At 49.0% G+C, this 21,845-nt stretch overlaps 1 protein-coding gene across 1 annotated transcript in view; it reads right to left on the reverse strand.

The window, feature by feature from the left end:
* XDH (xanthine dehydrogenase) overlaps nt 1-21,845 on the reverse strand; it is an 89,645-nt gene that overhangs the window by 48,789 nt on the left and 19,011 nt on the right. The window contains exons 2-10 of the mRNA XM_075339057.1: nt 14,817-14,874; nt 14,159-14,255; nt 13,730-13,838; nt 10,290-10,416; nt 9,330-9,391; nt 8,667-8,729; nt 7,780-7,842; nt 6,025-6,111; nt 2,586-2,727 (exon numbers count right to left, since the gene is read on the reverse strand). Of these exons, the coding sequence (XP_075195172.1) occupies nt 2,586-2,727; nt 6,025-6,111; nt 7,780-7,842; nt 8,667-8,729; nt 9,330-9,391; nt 10,290-10,416; nt 13,730-13,838; nt 14,159-14,255; nt 14,817-14,874 (808 nt within the window). The remainder of the gene's footprint in view (nt 1-2,585; nt 2,728-6,024; nt 6,112-7,779; nt 7,843-8,666; nt 8,730-9,329; nt 9,392-10,289; nt 10,417-13,729; nt 13,839-14,158; nt 14,256-14,816; nt 14,875-21,845) is intronic.

Genomic DNA, 21,845 nt, shown 5'->3' on the forward strand with positions numbered 1-21,845 from the left:
GAATAATGGGCCAAACTCCACCTGAGCAATGCAGGCGACCAGTGTCTCCATACAGGATGTGAGAAGTGTGTGCGGAATAATGGGCCAAACTCCACCTGAGCAATGCAGGCGACTAGTGTCTCCATACAGGATGTGAGGAGTGTGTGCGGAAGAATGGGCCCAAATCCACCTGAGCAATGCAGGCGACTAGTGTCTCCATACAGGATGTGAGGAGTGTGTGCGGAAGAATGGGCCAAAATCCACCTGAGCAATGCAGGAGACTAGTGTCTCCATACAGGATGTGAGGAGTGTGTGGGGAAGAATGGGCCAAAATCCACCTGAGCAATGCAGGCGACTAGTGTCTCCATACAGGATGTGAGAAGTGTGTGGGGAAGAATGGGCCAAAATCCACCTGAGCAATGCAGGGACTAGTGTCTCCATACAGGATGTGAGGAGTGTGTGCGGAAGAATGGGCCAAAATCCACCTGAGCAATGCAGGCGACTAGTGTCTCCATACAGGATGTGAGGAGTGTGTGCGGAAGAATGGGCCAAATCCACCTGAGCAATGCAGGCGACTAGTGTCTCCATACAGGATGTGAGGAGTGTGTGCGGAAGAATGGGCCAAACTCCACCTGAGCAATGCAGGTGACTAGTGTCTCCATACAGGATGTGAGGAGTGTGTGTGGAAGAATGGGCCAAATCCACCTGAGCAATGCAGGCGACTAGTGTCTCCATACAGGATGTGAGGAGTGTGTGCGGGGGAAGAATGGGCCAAAATCCACCTGAGCAATGCAGGTACTAGTGTCTCCATACAGGATGTGAGGAGTGTGTGCGGAAGAATGGGCCAAAATCCACCTGAGCAATGCAGGTGACTAGTGTCTCCATACAGGATGTGAGGAGTGTGTGCGGAAGAATGGGCCAAAATCCACCTGAGCAATGCAGGCGACTAGTGTCTCCATACAGGATGTGAGGAGTGTGTGCGGAATAATGGGCCAAACTCCACCTGAGCAATGCAGGCGACTAGTGTCTCCATACAGGATGTGAGGAGTGTGTGCGGAATAATGGGCCAAACTCCACCTGAGCAATGCAGGCGACTAGTGTCTCCATACAGGATGTGAGGAGTGTGTGCGGAAGAATGGGCCCAAATCCACCTGAGCAATGCAGGCGACTAGTGTCTCCATACAGGATGTGAGGAGTGTGTGCGGAAGAATGGGCCAAAATCCACCTGAGCAATGCAGGAGACTAGTGTCTCCATACAGGATGTGAGGAGTGTGTGGGGAAGAATGGGCCAAAATCCACCTGAGCAATGCAGGCGACTAGTGTCTCCATACAGGATGTGAGGAGTGTGTGCGGAAGAATGGGCCAAAATCCACCTGAGCAATGCAGGCGACTAGTGTCTCCATACAGGATGTGAGGAGTGTGTGGGGAAGAATGGGCCAATATCCACCTGAGCAATGCAGGTGACTAGTGTCTCCATACAGGATGTGAGAAGTGTGTGGGGAAGAATGGGCCAAAATCCACCTGAGCAATGCAGGGACTAGTGTCTCCATACAGGATGTGAGGAGTGTGTGCGGAAGAATGGGCCAAAATCCACCTGAGCAATGCAGGCGACTAGTGTCTCCATACAGGATGTGAGGAGTGTGTGCGGAAGAATGGGCCAAATCCACCTGAGCAATGCAGGCGACTAGTGTCTCCATACAGGATGTGAGGAGTGTGTGTGGAAGAATGGGCCAAAATCCACCTGAGCAATGCAGGCGACTAGTGTCTCCATACAGGATGTGAGGAGTGTGTGCGGAAGAATGGGCCAAACTCCACCTGAGCAATGCAGGTGACTAGTGTCTCCATACAGGATGTGAGGAGTGTGTGCGGAAGAATGGGCCAAAATCCACCTGAGCAATGCAGGGACTAGTGTCTCCATACAGGATGTGAGGAGTGTGTGCGGAAGAATGGGCCAAATCCACCTGAGCAATGCAGGCGACTAGTGTCTCCATACAGGATGTGAGGAGTGTGTGCGGAATAATGGGCCAAACTCCACCTGAGCAATGCAGGTACTAGTGTCTCCATACAGGATGTGAGGAGTGTGTGCGGGGGAAGAATGGGCCAAATCCACCTGAGCAATGCAGGCGACTAGTGTCTCCATACAGGATGTGAGGAGTGTGTGCGGAAGAATGGGCCAAATCCACCTGAGCAATGCAGGCGACTAGTGTCTCCATACAGGATGTGAGGAGTGTGTGTGGAAGAATGGGCCAAATCCACCTGAGCAATGCAGGCGACTAGTGTCTCCATACAGGAGGCGTCTGGAAGCTTCAGCATCAACAAAAACTTATGTACGAAATATTAAATAAATATCAGTAATGTGTTCAATACTTTTTCTCCGTGTAATTTCTTATTATTACAAATATCTTAATTTATGAACATCGATGGTTTGATTTCTTTGCCTGTGTGGATTGGATGGGTTGTTACCGATGCCTGGTGAGAAATTCATGTCAATAACAGCTTTAGAAATATATTTACTCACAAAATTGGTGACGTGTTGAATACTTATTTCACCCTCTGTATGATTGTTATTCCTTTAGTGATATCGGACACGTCGCCTCATTCCTCACCGACTTCTGTGTTCCCCACCACAAGTTTAGCATTCGGGTACTGGGCCTTTAGATGCAGCAGCTCGTTCAGGGTGGAGGGCTGATACCACGTGACATCTTCACCTTTAAATACCATCTGCTTTCGAGCTACATCCCGATACAGCTGTAGAGAACACATATACCATAGCAGTGTACACATATCGTTATCGTAGTAGTGCAGCTTATAAAATACATTGGGTCCGGTTCACCATCGCCATTTCTGCACTTTTTTGGACTAAAGGCCGCTTTACACGCTGCGACATCGCTAATGCGAACTCGTTGGGGTCACGGAATTGGTGACACACATCCGGCCGCATTAGCGATGTCGTTGCGTGTGACACCGATGAGCGATTTTGCATCGTCGCAAAAACGTGCAAAATCGCTCATCGGTGACATGGGGGTCCATTCTCAAATATCGTTACTGCAGCAGTAACGAAGTTGTTCCTCGCTCCTGCGGCAGCACACATCGCTCCGTGTGACACCACAGGAAGGAGGAAGCTCTCCTTACCCGCCTCCCGGCCGCTATGCGGAAGGAAGGAGGTGGGCGGGATGTTACGTCCCGCTCATCTCCGTCCCTCCGCTTCTATTGGGCGGCCGCTCAGTGACGTCGCTGTGACGCTAAACAAACCACCCCCTTAGAAAGGAGGCGGTTCGCCGGTCACAGCGACGTCGCCGGGCAGGTAAGTAGTGTGACGGGTCTGGGCGATGTTGTGCGGCACGGGCAGCGATTTACCCGTGTCGCCCAACAGATGGGGGCGGGTACCCACACTAGCGATATCGGGACCGATATCGCAGCGTGTAAAGCGGCCTTAATTTGCTCATTTTTAGTGATTTTAGCGCCTTTATTTTCTATATATTTTGCAACACTTTTTAAGCTGTTTATCTTTGTAAAATCATTTTTAGTTTTCCTCTACAACTTTGCTTGTCCCGGATGTTTTAGACAGATTTGTCCCGGGCGCGTCCTGCCCCAGAAGGGGTCGGACCACATGGATCCGGACGTCGCTACTCGGGTGGCTCGAGGATCTCTGTGCTCGGGGTCACACCGGTACGTGATGGAGGGTTATTTACAGGGGATTTAGGTAGTTTGTGACACCACCCATGGTGTGCGGTAATGGGGAGTACCGCTGCTGCCGTTGGGAGTACCCAGGGTGATGGAACGGGGGCCGCCAGATGACGTTACCCTCCATGGGTAGGGAAAGGCCCGGGGACCCCGATGGTGGGATGGATTGCAGGGGGATCACAAACTCGCCGGTTGCAGGGGTTAGTCAGGTACTCACTCAGAAGAAAGTAGATGCTGACAACGTAGTAAACCAAGTCTCTGGGTGCCGCTGTTTTCTGAGGGGAGCTCGTCCGGGTCCCGTCCCCTGCACCACTGCCTGGTGGTTTGTGGCCTACCTCCTGGCACAGTATTTTAGAGTGTCCTTTGTGGCCCATCAGCTTGGAGCTTCCGGGCCCCGCTCCCTGCTATGGGTAGTAGAGGAGCTTGCTCTCAGGAGCTCACGCTTGGGATTTCAGTGGTCTGCTTTGCTTGGACAGCCCTATCTCCCTCGTTGCGCTTGTGCCTCCGATCTCTGAGGTTCGTGGGAACAGTCCATAAAGGCCCTGTCCTCCGCAGGTTAATTGCTGGGTTGCCTGAAGCTTCTCCCCGACCTAGGGTCCGTGTATCCCGTCTTGCCTTCAGTCCCAGCCCAGCTATTGAACTGTGGCTGCTGGCTATCCTCCAAGACTAGCCAAGCACCCAGTCACAATCTCCCGCAACCGAGTCTCCGACTCCTCCTGGTCCAGACCACCATCTGCGACCTAGTCTCCTTTTCCCCTGGGAGCTCCAACTCCCAGCTTCCTCCAGCTCCTCACAGCTCGAGGGCTACCACTGAATTGACTTGTCACCTCCCACCTCCCTACCTGACCCCTAGGTGGGCAGCCCTATTCCAGCTTAAGCAGCCCACTGGTGTGCCTGACAGGGTGTGGTGCAAGGTGTGACTAGGATTTGGGAATGCTGGTGGAGGCAGTACTGCAGGATGGAGACCAAGAACCATGGGGGGTTGAGTCCTGCACTGGAGATAAAGAACGTGCAGTACCCTGTGACGACCTGACTAGTCCAGGGGCGTCACAGATTTATAAAAAGTGAATTTTACCAAATGTTGCACTTTTTGGGCACATCTGTCATGTGCTGTCGCGATCCACACACGCAGAATACTACTATGGCTCAGACTCTGATCAGATTGCAGATTCCGAAAGGCAACTTGGTCTCTTGTAAGTGCTCAGCTTTGCTGGGCGTCGGCTGAGTTGTTTCACTGCTCTTTACCGTGCAGAAGTTAATCCTTCTTTGGAGCAATGTGCAACTCTTCTAGAGAGCCAGTTTGCTAATTACCATCTCCAGCTGGTCTCGTCCTATTTAAGCTTGTGTAGTAGGAGATCGCTAAGACAGCTTCAGCGATCCCAGTCTCAGTGGTTGTTCCGTTCATGGTGAAGGACAGTTGCTATTCTGCGTGGTGTGAACTTTCCCCTGCTGTGAGTTTATTCCTTACCTGTTTCTTTATTCCCCTGTACACATATTGTCTCCCCTTTGTGTTTGAGTGCAGTGTGTATGAGGTTTTGTTCCCCCTTGTCCGGGTCTTTTCTGTGGGGGGTTTGTTTCTGGGTTTCCTTCCCGCTGAAGGGAAGTCAGATCAGGGTTCGGACAGGAGTCAGGGTCACGCTGGGGGCTTGGACCTAACTACCATCAAGCCTACCTCTGAGGTAAGGAACAGCGCAGGGCCTCGAGTCGGAGAGCCAGCCTTGGAGCCCCTGTTCCGTCACTACATACCTCGTGACAACATCTCACTCCAGTCACTGCCTGGAGTAAACTTTCTGGCGGAATTTCTAATTTGACGTATAAGTTGCTTTTATGAGATTTTGCAACTTTTCTGGCTGAAAAGTCCCCAAAACAGTGGTTGAAGACAAAAAAAAATATTTTTGTTTTGTTTTAAGCTCTTGAATCAGGTGCGTCACTTTGAAAAATTTGGCACAAAGAACATCAATCAATATGACAACACAAAAAAAAGGAAAAAAAATGGCTTCAAGAAATTGCAATTGATGAATCGGGGTCATAGTAGAGGCCCATGGCTGGATTCTACTCATGTGCAGTGGTAGCAGATGAATTGTGTTACAATCTACACATTGTCAAACCTCAAATTGGGCAGATCAGATTGTAAAGGATCGAAAGGATTAGAGACACCAGCAGACCATAAACTTAATTTATGCAACCGGTGTCAGGAAGCTGCTGCAAAGCCGAGGTAGATTTCAGGAAGTGTAAACAGGAAAGTATCTCCATGGAGGAAACATTATTCCTCGATATTTAATATGTTACTATGTATAAGTCTATCCAAGATGGGTACAAAGTAAGACGCTCGTTATTTTATAGCACAAGCGGCGCACCTACCAGTAACTCTGGAGGGAAGATTGGTTCTTGGGTTGGATCCAAGGGTCTGAAGTCCGATGGGTCAAACAAGGCCGGAGGTGACGGTGTCTATAAGAAATACAAGATGTGATCTAGAAGCAGTATTTATAGTGTATTTCATCTCTACAAGACATTCCCGGCCCTCGGGACACCCAAGAATTGGCAGGACAATGGGGTTAGGGCCAAAAGTGCCCCTGAGGTCTAGCAGTGGATAACCACGTCTGACGTCGATAGTACAGAATCCCACCAGATGCTGCTCTTTTATTGAGTTATTTCACAATAACTTATTATTCCTCACAAATGATAGTACCTTGCAAAAGTATTCACTCCCCCATAAAAAGTCATGTTTCACAAAAGACCGCATTAAAGATAATCTTGCTGGCTCTATTTCTCAGCCTTCAGGACTAGAGGTGGGATACAGCTGCGGGGTGCGGTATAATCTATGAATTCTAGGGGAGATGGGGGGAGGCTCCTGCTGGAGCTGGTTTTATTATAGCCGGACAGAGGACAGGGGGGCACAGCTGATCTCTGGGAAAACACACAGATAACATTTGTTTGTATATTTCCCAGGTTAAAGAGTAATTTAAGTCAAAATTAGATTTATTTTTTTTTTACGGTATTATTTTATCCACTGTATGGCACAGTAGTTTGAGTAATGTTTATAAATGGTATTTGGATTATATGCCATTACATTTTGGTCACTGGATGCACTGGATTTGCGGAGTGCATAATATTGCTATTTGGGTGATGTATGGCACAATTATTTAGGATTTATTTGGCATTTTTATTTGGTCACTGTATGATATTGTTTTTTGGGCACTGTAGTTTTATTAGCACAATTATTTAAGATATGTTTGGCATTTTTATTTGGTCACTGTATGGTATTATTATTATTTGGATATTGTATGTCACTGTAATTTTATTAACACTGTATGACACTATTATTTATTCAGTGTACGATATGAGCAGCGTATGGTATTGTTATTTAGGTAACGTCCCACTGTTTTTGAGCACTGTACTGATCTATTTGTTTGGCACTGCTATTTGCAAAGTGCATGGCATTGATATCTGGCACGATGTAGCACTATTATTTGGTCATATCACAGTTATATGCGCAGTTTAAGTGTCGCAAGTGTGTCACAATCACAGTTTACAGCTTATATTGGAGTTGATTTACTTTCATTTGATGCTTAAAGGGATGACTTCCCCATCTGGCTGAGATTACTCATAACCTTAATTACAGCTGCAGAATTTTGGCATCAGACCCTTCCTCTATATATACCCACTCCTGGCTTTTCTCTATACCGATGATAGATCTTCTATACTGACCATTTTGAAGGAGCCTATCTTTGGGGAAGCTGAGGTGTCATTTTAGTTGCAGCTGTGAAGTTTCCTGCTAAAGAAACCAATGATTGCTTTTTTTGTGTGTCTTTCCCTACCTGTTTGTCTTACCTTCCTCATGTTGTTTTATTTTAGTAGTGAGACTAATGTCCTGCTGGCCTACACCCTAGTCAGGGCCTAGACACATGATGGCGCACGGGGGGGAAGGACCCGTCTAGTGTAGGGATCAGCCTTAGGTGAAAGTGATGAGGTGACCCCATTTCCATCTCCCAGCACCAGGGCCTTCCTTTACACCGTCACTGGTTTTCCCGCTGGGCGTTCCATCAGCGTGCTGTAGCATTAAGGTACTGTTATTTGTTTTCTATAACACAATGTAACACAGTTACTACATCTTACATTTTTTTCTTCTTTGTTATCCATACAGCAGCCACTCTTTGTCTTTCCGCCACAACATCCATCCTGAGAATATAATAGCATGGCACTATTATTTGAGCACTGTATGACATCATTCTATGACCACTGTATTGCACTATTTCAGCACTGATATTTGGCATTGTTATTTGAGCACTATATAGCACTATTATCTGGACATTGCACGCTACCGTAATATACATAGTTTATGGCACTGCTATTTGAGCACTGTATGGCACTATTCTATGCCACTCTTTGGGCACTGTGTTGCACTATTTCAACACTGATATTTGGACAGCGCACGGCATTATTATTTCAGCACTATTATCTGCGCATTGCATGCTACAGTAATATGCATAGTTTATGGCACTGCTATTTGAGCACTGTATGGCACTATTCTATGCCACTTATTGGGCACTGTATTTTACTGCTTCAGTACTGATATTTGGCATTGTTATTTGAGCACTATATAGCACTATTATCTGGGCATCACATGCGATAGTAATATGCATAGTTTATAGCACTGCTATTTGAGCACTGTATGGCACTATTCTATGCCACTTATTGGGCACTATATTTCACTGCTTCAGCACTGATATTTGGCATTGTTATTTGAGCAGTATATAGCACTATTATTTGGGCATTGCACGCTACAGTACAATGCATAGTTTATGGCACTGCTATTTGAGCACTGTATGGCACTATTCTATGCCACTCTTTGGGCACTGTGTTGCACTATTCCAGCACTGATATTTGGACAGCGCACGGCATTGTTATTTCAGCACTATTATCTGCGCATGCTACAGTAATATGTGTAGTTTATGGCACTGTTATTTGGAGACCTCATGGCATATACAATACAACATTGTTACCTGGTTTCCTTCTTTTTTATCCATACAGCAGCCATTCTCAGCCTTTCTGCCACAGCATCCATCCTGAGTAACAAAAACTCCATATAAAACACTGGACGGACATAAAATAATTCATAGGGGCAGACAAAAGCTGTGACATCGCAGTCGATATATGGTAAATGGTTTTATTAAAAAGTTTTCCCCATTTGCCTCCTATGGCCTCTGTATTGCTGGCTGCAGAATGAGCTAACTGAGAATCCTTCAGTGAGCGCATTGTGTCAGGGAGTTGATATCAGTTTTATCTGTCTTTTTGTGAACTCCTCAGTTCTTATGAATGTTTAGCTGAACTTTGATGTGGTGATAATCCAGTTTGGATTATAAAAGATTTGTAAATTCCCCAGATCATGGACACATTCTGCTGCAGCCAGATATATACCAGAAAAACAAAGAATCTGTAAAAGGGAAGAAAGGGGAGAGGTTTCTGCTGCCTCCCAGCAAATGCCAAACATCCCAAACCTTACCCTCTTTCCCAAATCTATTGATCACTGAGGGTAACATTAAAGGGGAGAAGATAAAGTTAAAGCCCCTCTTTAAGATGACAATAAAAGGAATCCATAAGGATGATGAGAGTAGTCAGACGTACGTTACCAATCATGGCCTCCAGACAACGACCGGGGTACTCACTTTGGCAAATGTCCTGAATCCCTGCAGAATAGGCCGATATCCCGTACAGCGGCACAGATTCCCTGTTGTGGGGACGGTCAGACATTAAATCCAGCTATGAATGAGTCCCATATTAAAAAAGCATGTTTGCGTCCTTCCAGAAACAGCGCCACATCTGTCCACAGACTGATAATGCAGCTCACTACCGGAATTGACGTTAACGAGGCTGAGCTGCAATACCACTGGCAGCCTGTGGACAGGAGGGGCGCTGTTTGCTTTGTAAGAAAGCTGCCCTGATTTGCTGACGCTAGAAACCTCCTTTAAGAAGTCATCCAATCTTATGCACATAAAGCCGATTTATTGTAGAAGGAGTTTGTGCATCTATTCCTCACCATGTTAAGATCTCTGCTTGTTGTCAGTGTATAGATTTGAGGCCAAACCCTGCTCCTGATCCTGATCTGCTCTGTTTATAGCTGATATTACTGTAATAAACCATGGATGAGCAGAACGAGGTCAGGAATCAGCCTCTAAATGTAAACATTCAAGTTCATATTCACTGACAGCAAGCATGCTGAACATGTAAGAGGTTATGTCACTGCATGGACTGAATATAGTCCATACCTCATAGATCAGTATATGTAGAGCAGCTGACATATTCTAACTTTGGTTCTGGACCAGAAAGACCCAAAAATGTACACAAAACCCATCTTCACCCCCGCTAGGCGGAGCATTTTTTGGGAAATAGAGGTAACTGGGGACAACTGGGGACATTAGGTGCATATGGACACTCCTGTTCTATGATTACTGCTCAGATCAGCACATCTTCTCCTGAAATACTCTGTGCTGCTGTGCTAGCGCAGTTCTCACACTAAGGCTGTGTGCACACATTGCATTTTTCCTGGCAAGAGATGCAGATGTGGTGCAGAAATTTATGAAACCAAATTTGCAACGTGACACATTCCTTATCTGGTATCTTGTCACCTTGGAAGGCGTCCTCTATCTCCTCCATGCTGGGCTGCGGGGTATTACGCAGTAACGCATACAGAGACATGACAATGCCGGGCGTGCAGAAGCCGCACTGGGAGCCGTGACTCTTCGCAATTCTTTCCTGCAATTGAAAAATAAGTAAAAAATATATATATATATATTATGATCATGACCAAGACTCTAAGTCCCCCGCACGGCTCATGACTATGGCTACTAAGTCCCCCGCACGGCTCATGACTATGGCTACTAAGTCCCCCACACGGTTCATGACTATGGCTACTAAGTCCCCCACACGGTTCATGACCATGGCTACTAAGTCCCCCGCACGGCTTATGACTATGGCTACTAAGTCCCCCGCACGGTTCATGACTATGGCTACTAAGTCCCCCGCACGGCTCATGACCATGGCTACTAAGTCCCCCGCACAGCTCATGACCATGGCTACTAAGTCCCCCGCACGGCTCATGACCATGGCTACTAAGTCCCCCGCACGGCTCATGACCATGGCTACTAAGTCCCCCGCACGGCTTATGACTATGGCTACTAAGTCCCCCAGACGGCGGCTCATGACCATGGCTACTAAGTCCCACGCACGTCTCATGACCATGTCTACTAAGTCCCCCATACGGTTTATGACCATAGCTACTAAGTCCCCCGCACGGCTCATGACCATGGCTACTAAGTCCCCCGCACGTCTCATGACCATGTCTACTAAGTCCCCCGCACGTCTCATGACCATGGCTACTAAGTCCCCTGCACGGCTCATGACCATGGCTACTAAGTCCCCCACATGGCTGATGACCATGGCTACTAAGTCCCCCGCGCGTCTCATGACCATGTCTACTAAGTCCCCCACACGGCTCATGACCATGGCTACTAAGTCCCCCGCACGGCTCATGACCATGGCTACTAAGTCCCCCGCATGGCTCATGACCATGGCTACTAAGTCCCCCTCACGGCTCATGACCATGGCTACTAAGTCCCCCACACAGCTCATGACGATGGCTACTAAGTCCCCCACACGGCTCATGACCATGGCTACTAAGTCCCCCGCACGGCTCATGACCATAGCTACTAAGTCCCCCGCACGGCTCATGACCATAGCTACTAAGTCCCCCACACGTCTCATGACCATGTCTACTAAGTCCCCCACACGTCTCATGACCATGTCTACTAAGTCCCCCACACGGCTCATGACCATGGCTACTAAGTCCCCCGCACGGCTCATGACCATGGCTACTAAGTCCCCCATACGTCTCATGACCATGTCTACTAAGTCCCCCGCACGTCTCATGACCATGGCTACTAAGTCCCCTGCACGGCTCATGACCATGGCTACTAAGTCCCCCACATGGCTGATGACCATGGCTACTAAGTTCCCCGCGCGTCTCATGACCATGTCTACTAAATCCCCCACACGGCTCATGACCATGGCTACTAAGTCCCCCGCACGGCTCATGACCATGGCTACTAAGTCCCCCGCACGGCTCATGACCATGGCTACTAAGTCCCCCACACGGCTCATGACCATGGCTACTAAGTCCCCCACACGGCTCATGACCATGGCTACTAAGTCCCCCGCACGGCTCATGACCATAACTACTAAGTCCCCCACACGGCTCATGACCATGTCTACTAAGTCCCCCACACGTCTCATGACCATGTCTACTAAGTCCCCCACACGGCTCATGACCATGGCTACTAAGTCCCCCACACGGCTCATGACCATGGCTACTAAGTCCCGTACACGGCTCATGACCATGGCTACTAAGTCCCCCACACGGCTCATGACCATGGCTACTAAGTCCCCCACACGGCTCATGACCATGGCTACTAAGTCCCCCGCACGGCTCATGACCATGGCTACTAAGTCCCCCACACGGCTCATGACCATGGCTACTAAGTCCCCCACACGTCTCATGACCATGTCTACTAAGTCCCCCGCACGGCTCATGACCATGGCTACTAAGTCCCCCACATGGCTGATGACCATGGCTACTAAGTCCCCCGCACGGCTCCAGTGGCTTCTAATCAGGGGGCAGTATTGTCGCAGGCTTTCTTGGTGTTTATATACCGGCCAAACATCCCTGTCATAATTATTAGAATCGCATCCCCGAAAATATTACCACAATTGTGTGACTAAAAATCACTGTGACCTCTGCAGCCACATGAGCCATTCCTCAATCACAAGCCCCTGTGACACTGACAGTGGAGGCTCCATAGCTGCAGGCTACGGTGGGGGAGGGGTTACATGCCATATACTGGGGTCTCAGGGTGGGGGGGAGATGCTGACACTTATGGGGGAACCATAAATAGTAGCTGTAAACAGTGGCTAAAGCTCCTCCATATATAAAGCTGTCTACTATGGGGTCACTGCGGGGTCTTAATTATGGGGTCATTGTAGAGGTCATTATTATGGGGTCACTGTAGCTGTCAGTATTATGGGGTCACTGTGGCTCTCAGTATTATGGGGTCACTGTTACTGTCAGTATTATGGGGTCACTGTTGCTGTCAGTATTATGGGGTCACTGGTGCTGTCAGTATTATGGGGTCATTGTAGAGGTCATTATTATGGGGTCACTGGTGCTGTCAGTATTATGGGGTCACTGGTGCTGTCAGTATTATGGGGTCACTGGTGCTGTCAGTATTATGGGGTCACTGTTGCTGTCAGTATTATGGGGTCGCTGTTGCTGTCAGTATTATGGGGTCACTGTGGCTGTCATTATTATGGGGTCACTATAGATGTCATTATTATGGAGTCACTGTGGCTATCAGTATTATGGGGTCACTGTGGCTGTCATTATTATGGAGTCAATGTGGCTGTCAGTATTATGGGGTCACTGTAGATGTCATTATTATGGAGTCACTGTGGCTATCAGTATTATGAGGTCACTGCGGCTGTCATTATTATGGGGTCACTGTAGATGTCATTATTATGGAGTCACTGTGGCTGTCAGTATTATGGGGTCACTGTAGCTGTCAGTATTATGGGGTCACTGTAGATGTCATTATTATGGAGTCACTGTGGCTGTCATTATTATGGGGTCACTGTAGATGTCATTTTTATGGAGTCACTGCGGCTGTCAGTATTATGGGGTCACTGTAGCTGTCAGTATTATGGGTCACTGCGGCTGTCAGTATTATGGGGTCACTGTAGATGTCATTATTATGGAGTCACTGCGGCTGTCAGTATTATGGGGTCACTGTAGCTGTCAGTATTATGGGGTCACTGTAGATGTCATTATTTTGGGGTCACTGTGGCACTTTATTAAGGGTCACTCTATCTGCTGATTTTCTTATTATGGGGGGCTGTAATGGCGTGCCCCAACAGCGCGCCCTCTTCTCTGTATGCTCAATCTTATAATGAGGACATATATTGGGGTACTGCTTTACCGCGGACAAAGCTTTACAATGGCTGCAGGCGTCCTACTCACCTGTATGGGGTGCAGTCTTGTTTTCGTGCTGCCGATCCCTTCCACCGTGGTGACCGCCGCACAGTTCAGAGAACAGATTGGAGCGAGGCAGGCGTTCACTGCATAGTGTCTACGACGGATGGGTATAGGATGTCACCGGTATATACAATATTTTACATACAAGGATGATTAGCGTCAATATTTTAACATTGTGTCTCTGTCTTTCCGCCATGCTTTACACTGCAGCTCTACTCAAGCAAGCACACAAGCTCCGGATGAGGTCAGTGCATTGCGACACAACCTCGTACAACATGGACTAAAAGGGGAATAGCGGGGTTATCATGAAGGGACTGCTGCGCACAGGGCGGAGCTTCAGTAAGGGGGTGGAGCCTGAAAATAGGCCCTAAAGCTATGTGGACCTTTTTTTGCAATATAAATGTGGAAGGATACAGGATCTTCTGCTGGAATTCGCAGAATCTAGAGATCATCACGGTGCAGGCTCCGCAGCCTCCTTCTCCGCAGCCCAGCTTCGTCCCGGGTAACCCCACTGGGGAAGGTGATGTTAAGGTGATAATAAAGGAAATCAGACCTGTGTAAAAGTATTGGCGCCCTCCTTTCTGGAAAGATTTAGTTTCCTATTATCAAAGTTGTCTAAAGAGAAAGTAGGCCTTCGTTGCCCATAGCAACCAATCAGAGCTCAGCTTTCATTTCTAAAGCTGCTCTGTAGAAATGAAAGCTGCGCAGTGATTGGTTGCTATGGAGGTTGTTTACAACACATTGTACGGTAACATGCCTCGGGTCATTCAGACCCAAAATTCATCCCTCAATCAATAATGTGGATGGAAAAGTAAATAAATAGTTATGTCATGAGGAACCCAAAAATGAAAATTAGACGCTGACAGAAAAGGGGGTAAAGTCCCAAATAACCAGCTGAAATCGATCAACATCCGTGTTAACCTTTATCCCCGATTCGTCACTTGCGGTTTTATTTATTTTTTTTATCTTGTGGCATTTGTAGTCTTTGTTTGGGTGAACTACAAATACCATAATGCCATCCTAGTCACGTCATATATAGGTAAACCCCTGAATATACGTGCGTTATGGATACATTTCCTTCGAAGATAAGTCAATAATGTCATTTTAGGATCTGCATTTTTCTCGATAACCTGCAAAAAAAGGACAAAATAAATATACATATATATCACGGGGTAAAACTTAAAAACGCAAAGCTTCCTTGAACCCCAAGTCTGGACCACCCCTTTAAAATACATATATTTAAAGCTAAAAAATAATTCAACAATTTCCAGTTAGTCTTCTACAGTCTCTTTGAATCCCTTTTTTGCTGTTGAATGAGCTAACTGAGAATCCGTCAGTGAGTTCTTTCTTGTATCTGTCTTGTTGAGCTGCTCTCAGTTGATTTATGACCATATTAACATTCCTCGGACCTCTGAAGCGATATCTGTTCATAAATCAATTAAGAGGAACTGGGGGGGGGATACACAAACTCCCTGCCAAAATTAGCTCACTGATGAATTCTTAACCATTTTTCATTTTGAAAGAAACCATTAGTTTTACCATATATTGTACTGGAAAACAGGAAAAAAATTCAAGTGCGGTAAATAGCAAACAAAGTGCAATTTCACGATTGTTTTGGGTGTTTTTTATTCACTGTGTTCACTATATGGTAAAACCGATGTGTCGCTGTGATGCCTCATTATAGTACGAGTTTGTAGATACCAAACATGTATAGGTTTACTTTTACCTAAGGGGTTAAAAAAAAAATCAAAAATTTGTCCCAAAAAAAAGAATAGGGCTTTTGTCGCCATTTTCTGAGACCTGTAACGTTCTCATTTTTCGGGATCTGGGGCTCAGTGATGGCTTAACTTTTGCATCCTAAGCTGACATTTTTAATTACACCATTTTTGTGCAGATGTGAAGTTTTGATCGCTTATTATTGCATTTTAAAGAAATGTTGTGGCGACCAAAAAACGTAATTTTGACATTTGGATTTTTTTTCTCGCCATGCCATGTACCGATCAAACTTACTGATTTTATATTTTGATAGATCAGGCATTTTCGATACAAAATATGTGTTTTCTGTTTGTGTTTTTTAACTGTTTAATTTTAAATGGGTCGAATGAGGGGTGATTTTAACATTTAGTTGTTTTTTTTTTTTATTTCTTCATATTTTTTAAAACTTTCTTTTACGGTCTTTACTTATTTTGCTAGTCCCCCTAGGGGACTTTATCACTGCACGGTCCGATCGCCTGAGCATTTCTGCTGATCAGAGCAGCATCGCACTGATCAGCAGAAATGCTCATCTCTTGTGAGTACCGGCGCTCTGTCAGCTCTCACAGGAAATTAGTCATGGCAGCGTCAGGGGTTATCAGCTGACCTGGCGCTACCATGACAACACATTGGCGCCTGGTGATCGTGCTATGGGACCACCGATAGCGGTGGGGAATGGCGCGATCCTTGCCGCAGCCCTTTAAACACTGACAGCGTGATCTAAGGGGTTAACTGGTGCGGGTGGATCTCCAATCAACCTGCGCCTGTTAGCCACACATGTTAGCAGACATGCGGGGAATACCGCAGCTTCGCCGCTGGAGCCTGCGGTAACCGGAGGGAGGCGACCAAGGACATACCAGTACGTCCGTGGTCGTAAAGGGGTTTAAGGGAATTTGTCAGCAGATTTTTGCTGTGAAATCTGAAAACAGCATCCTCTAGGCCGGGTTAACGCACATATTTCAGTGATGAGTCTTATCAAATTGTGGGCTGTTTACCTGCAATGTTTATTTTAGATTCAGAAGATTATAATTGCTGGACTAGGTCAACTAGACTTCAGCTAGTCCAGTACACCCCGTCCTGTGATTAGCAGCTCACTGTCTATAGTCATTGTATATAGAGAGCCGTGTGTGTGTGCGTGTGTGTGTGTTCGTGACGGGGGGGCAGTCCTCAACTCTGCTGCATTGCTAAATCTAAAAACTCTGTGTCAGAACTGATGAACCCAGTAATCTAAGGGACACATCACTAGAATCAGGGTCTCTGTCTCTACATCATGACACTCTCAGATGAGGTAGAAAAACCCTGGTAGCAGATCCCCTTTAAATGCAGATCTGGATGTGACTAGAGTAGTTGTCATTAAATATGAGTTACTTAACAAAATATAAAACCATAAAATGCTGTTTTCTAAGGGATCTGTGCTTTGTGTAACACATTAAATAACCACCTCAAGGAGATTCACTTATTAAACTTGACAGTGACAAATATGCTTGGCCCAGATTTCCTCGCTTGCGGTGCTTTGTGCTTGTTCCACACTTGTTAGCTGCAAGTTTGGGTGACATCCAATAGTGTAGATACCGGGGGGCAGAGTTGCCGGTAGCCTGGGCCCCGCGCCCTGAGGGGCCCACCCAAAGCGATGCTGGGGACTCGATCTTCCTGCCGCTCTCTGTATTGAATGTTGTAGGGCTCTATAGTCCTGCGTCTTACAGATCAGCAGATCCAGAGCGGAGTGACGCGATGATGTCATTGTAACGGGGTGCCAGGGGTGCCTCGGGGCTTGTAGTCGTGGCCCCAGTTTCTATCAGGCTAACCCCCGGCTCCGCCGTCACTATTGGGATGGGAGGTGGCTTGGTGGGGCAGAGTGTGGTGGTGCAGATGCCGCCATCAGTTGTACAAAGAATCTGCAGACGTAGATCAATTGAACCAGCAGGCAAGTTTATTGTACACTTCTCCATCGTAGAGGCAAAACACATCAGATGACTTCACACTTTTGCTAGGGAAAAACCTGTTCCGGACGTCTCCTCTAGTGGGGATGTGCCCGGCTACTCCACTTCACCTGGCTCCCACTCCGGCTAACACAGACTGGACCCACACCAATACTGCTTCACACTTGAGGATACTCCTTCTCTTCTTTTCTCTCGCTTTCATGTCCACCCAGCTCCCACACTCTGCCCCTCTCTGCTTCTTCTCTCCCGTCCCGGACTCGACTGCCTCTGACTAAAAACTTTTTCCTTAACAACTCTTTTCCTCCCTCCCCTTTCTGCTGCCGGCTCCTCCTTTCCTCCTGTACAGTTTCTATGGGGACAGCCGTCCCACCCGGCCACTAGGGGAAACCCACTGAAACAGTGCAATAACAATAAAACATTTTTATTAAATAACATCAGCATTCAGGGGAAAACTGCACCTCCTTGTAAGGGGTCTGCCCATCCCCTACATGCCTCCCCTCTTTCTGCCTAAGCCTCCCGGCAAGGCATAAACCTAAAAAACACATTTTATCAACAAAGTCATTTTTTATAAAACTCTACACATGTCCACACCAAGGCACACTCAAGGGCGCACCAGTCTGGCGCCCGGAGTCCCTCCTGGGAGCTCCCGGTCTTAGTAGATGGTGTGCCCGGAGGCTTTCACAGCACTCCCGGTCTTTGAAGGCAGAATCATAAAAACAACACAGAAGGAGCCTCTGGCTCAGTCCAGCGTCAGGTTCCTTCCGGGCTCCATAGCTTAAACCTGGTTGCAACGGTGAAACTTTTCCGGCTCTTTAACAATGCCGGTATTCAACACAAACATGTCCATCACCTCCGGTCGTTACGGTCACTCAGGATGGTAAGCGCGCTGCCATTCGGCCCGCTGAGCCCTCACATAATCAGAAAGGGACTGACCTGGCAAGCGACGCAGTCTCCGGAACGGCTCGTAGTTGACGGTTGGTTCTGGTGCCTCCGTCTCCGGTCTTGCCTCCTCAACCCCCGACGGGGGTGACGGGGTCGCTGAACGGGACGGCTGGGGACTGCCCACTACGATCACTGGGTGTGTGACCAGACTCTGTTGAATTGCCAACACCGCCGGTGTCCCCTTCTCTGGGTCGGCACTCAGTCCTGTCTTGACTTCGGGCGATACCGCCAGCGTGCTTTTCGGCCGAGGAACTTCAGCCAGCACCGGTCTCTGTTTGGCACGCCTCTGGTATTGGCACTTGTCACGCTCCCCGGGTCCCCTGCGCTGTCCCCCGGCTCACCTGTCACGCGTCCCGGCTCCCCTGCCTCGCTTCCCGGTTCCTTGGTTCGGTCACCGCCGCTCCCCGCTCTTCAGCATCCATTGCCAGCCCGTCCCCGGCGTCCTGGTCCCCGCTCCCGGCGCCCGTCAGCTTCTCAGCCCCAGCCCAGCCCTGCTGCTTCCTCCTCGCAGCTTCCTGCCCTGGCTTCTGGCACTCGGGCCGCGCGCATGCGCATTAGGGCGCGCGCGCGGTCATTGACCCTTTCTTAAAGGGCCAGCGTCCATTAACAGGAAATGATGCAAACAGGTACAGGGTATAAAGGGGTTTAATGACCAAGGGGGCGGGGCCTGATCTTCGTGTTTCCCAAGCTAGGAGTCAGGTCTCCTGGTGTCTATATGATATACTCACCTATCTCTCTTGTAGAGCCGTGCCTGCCTCGCCATCCGGTCCTGCTGAATCCCGAACCCCGAACGCTGTCCATCTGCCATCCTGACAGTCCGTACCATCTCGGATCCCTGCGGTGACCCGTCATCTCGCTCCGAAGGTTCCGGACCCCGCCTGACATCTTCTCGGCTTCCGAACCTGAGCTACGTCACCCGGACTACCTACAGTGACTCCGTAGTCCCAGGGACTTCTCCGTTAAACTCATATGCACGGACTGTTCTGCTGCCTATAGTGCTCCAGCTACCGGACCCCTTACCACCATCTAGGAGTTCGGCCCAGTGGATCCACCTCCTGGGTCTGCCCGTCCACCTGGCCATGACAGTAAGATCAGGCCATGGATCCCGCTGCAGCACTAGCAGCCGTACAAGAGGAACTCCAACGCCAGTGTGAGACTCAGACCCGCATGCTGCAGTTCATGTCTTCTGTGGACGCCCGCCTGAACACGCTACAAGCAGCAGTTGCGTCTTCAACATCCCGGGCTTCCACTAGTCAAGCCACGGCTCCAGCTCCCGTGGCGACTTCTTCAGATACTTCCAGACTTCGTTTGGCCTCACCACCCCGGTACGCCGGAGACCCCAAGACCTGCAGGGGATTCTTAAACCAATGCTCCCTCCATTTCACGCAGCTGCCGCATTTGTTTGCCTCCGACCAAGCCAAGGTCGCCTTCATCATGTCCCATCTAGAGGGTGAGGCACTGGCGTGGATGAACCCCTTGTGGGAGAAGGGGGATCCTGTGACCACGAACATCCAAGAGTTCCTGCAGGCATTCCGTGGCACCTTTGATGAGCCCGGACGCGCCTCCGCGTCTGCTTCGTCTCTTCTCCGGTTGCGTCAGGGGACTCTGACGGTGGGTCAGTACGCAGTCCGGTTTCGCACCCTGGCTTCGGAACTCGGCTGGAACAACGAGGCCCTAACCGCCGCCTTCTGGGAAGGACTCTCGGGGCGAATTAAAGATGAGCTGGCGGGTCGTGACGTACCGACCACCCTGGATGCCCTGATTGCCCTAGCGACACGAGTAGACATTCGCTTTCAGGAGCGAGCCAAGGAAGTGTCCCGTGAGAGACGTCCGGTACGGCATTCCTCTCCTCCGCAGAAGCCCTCCGTACTTCTGTCATCGACAGCTGGGGCCCCCGTCCACGAGCCCATGCAGATCGACCGAGTGCGGCAATCTGAACAACGTCGAGCAGAGCGGCTCGCCAAGGGTCTCTGCTTTTACTGCGGAGAGGGCACACACCTGCTACGCTCCTGTCCAGAGAGGCCGGGAAACTCCAAAGCCTAGGGTTGGTAGGAGAGGCCACCCTAGGTGCTGGGACTCTCTCAGACCCGGTTACGTGGACTGTGCAAGTGACAACAGGAGAGACGCGGTTCACGGCTGAAGCATACCTCGATTCCGGGGCAGCAGGCAATTTCATCCAGCAGGCCACGGTGGACAAGTACCAGGTGCCTGTTACTCCACTCGACAAGCCCCTAGTGATTGCCTCTGTGGATGGGAGACCCCTCTCTTACACCATCTCCTGGGTCACCAGGCCGGTCGAACTGCGTATCGGTGCCCTGCACACCGAGAACATCGCTCTCTATGTCCTTCCACGCATGTCCCATCAGATCCTGCTGGGACTTCCCTGGTTGCGGACACACGAACCATCAGTCAGCTGGGGCACTGGCGAAATCACCCGATGGGGCTCTTCGTGCCATGAGAAGTGTCTGAGGTCCATACAACCCATCCGACGGCCTCCGGTTCCAGAGAACCTACCGGGACTGCCCTCGGCCTATTGGTCCTTCGCAGACGTCTTTGATAAAAAGGAGTCTGAGGTACTTCCGCCACATCGTCCTTACGATTGTGCCATTGACCTGCTCCCAGGAACAACACCACCTCGAGGACGGATATATCCATTGTCTCCAGCCGAAACAAGGGCCATGTCTACTTACATCACAGAGAGCCTGGCAAGGGGATTCATTCGGAGATCCTCCTCTCCTGCTGGAGCAGGCTTCTTCTTCGTGAAGAAGAAAGAGGGCGACCTACGCCCATGTATAGACTACCGGGGATTGAACCAGATCACCGTGAAAAACAAGTACCCTCTGCCGCTCATCCCCGAATTGTTTGACCGGCTTAGGGGAGCTCGTGTGTTCACCAAGCTGGATCTTCGGGGTGCTTACAATCTGGTACGCATCCGCTCTGGGGACGAATGGAAGACTGCGTTCAATACTCGCGATGGGCACTATGAATACTGCGTGATGCCCTTCGGCCTGTGTAACGCCCCAGCCGTCTTCCAAGAACTGGTGAACGACGTTTTCCGGGACCTTCTCTACGTCTGTGTGGTAGTGTATCTGGATGACATCCTTGTCTTCTCTCCGGACCTCCAGACCCACAGAGAGAACGTACAGCTGGTTCTACAAAGACTGAGAGAGAATCGTCTGTACGCCAAGTACGAGAAGTGTGTCTTTGAGCAGTCTTCTCTTCCCTTCCTGGGTTACGTCATCTCCGATACCGGACTGCAGATGGATCCAAAGAAGGTCTCCTCCATTCTCAACTGGCCTCCTCCTTCTGGACTGAAGGCAATCCAACGTTTCCTGGGATTTGCCAACTACTACCGCCAGTTTATCCCTCACTTCTCTGCTCTGACTGCACCTCTCTCCGCTTTGACCAAGAAGGAGGCTAATCCAAAGGACTGGTCACCTGCGGCCGACGCCGCGTTTTGCTCTCTG

Source organism: Anomaloglossus baeobatrachus, chromosome 3, assembly GCF_048569485.1.
Source record: "Anomaloglossus baeobatrachus isolate aAnoBae1 chromosome 3, aAnoBae1.hap1, whole genome shotgun sequence".
NCBI lineage: Eukaryota > Metazoa > Chordata > Amphibia > Anura > Aromobatidae > Anomaloglossus > Anomaloglossus baeobatrachus.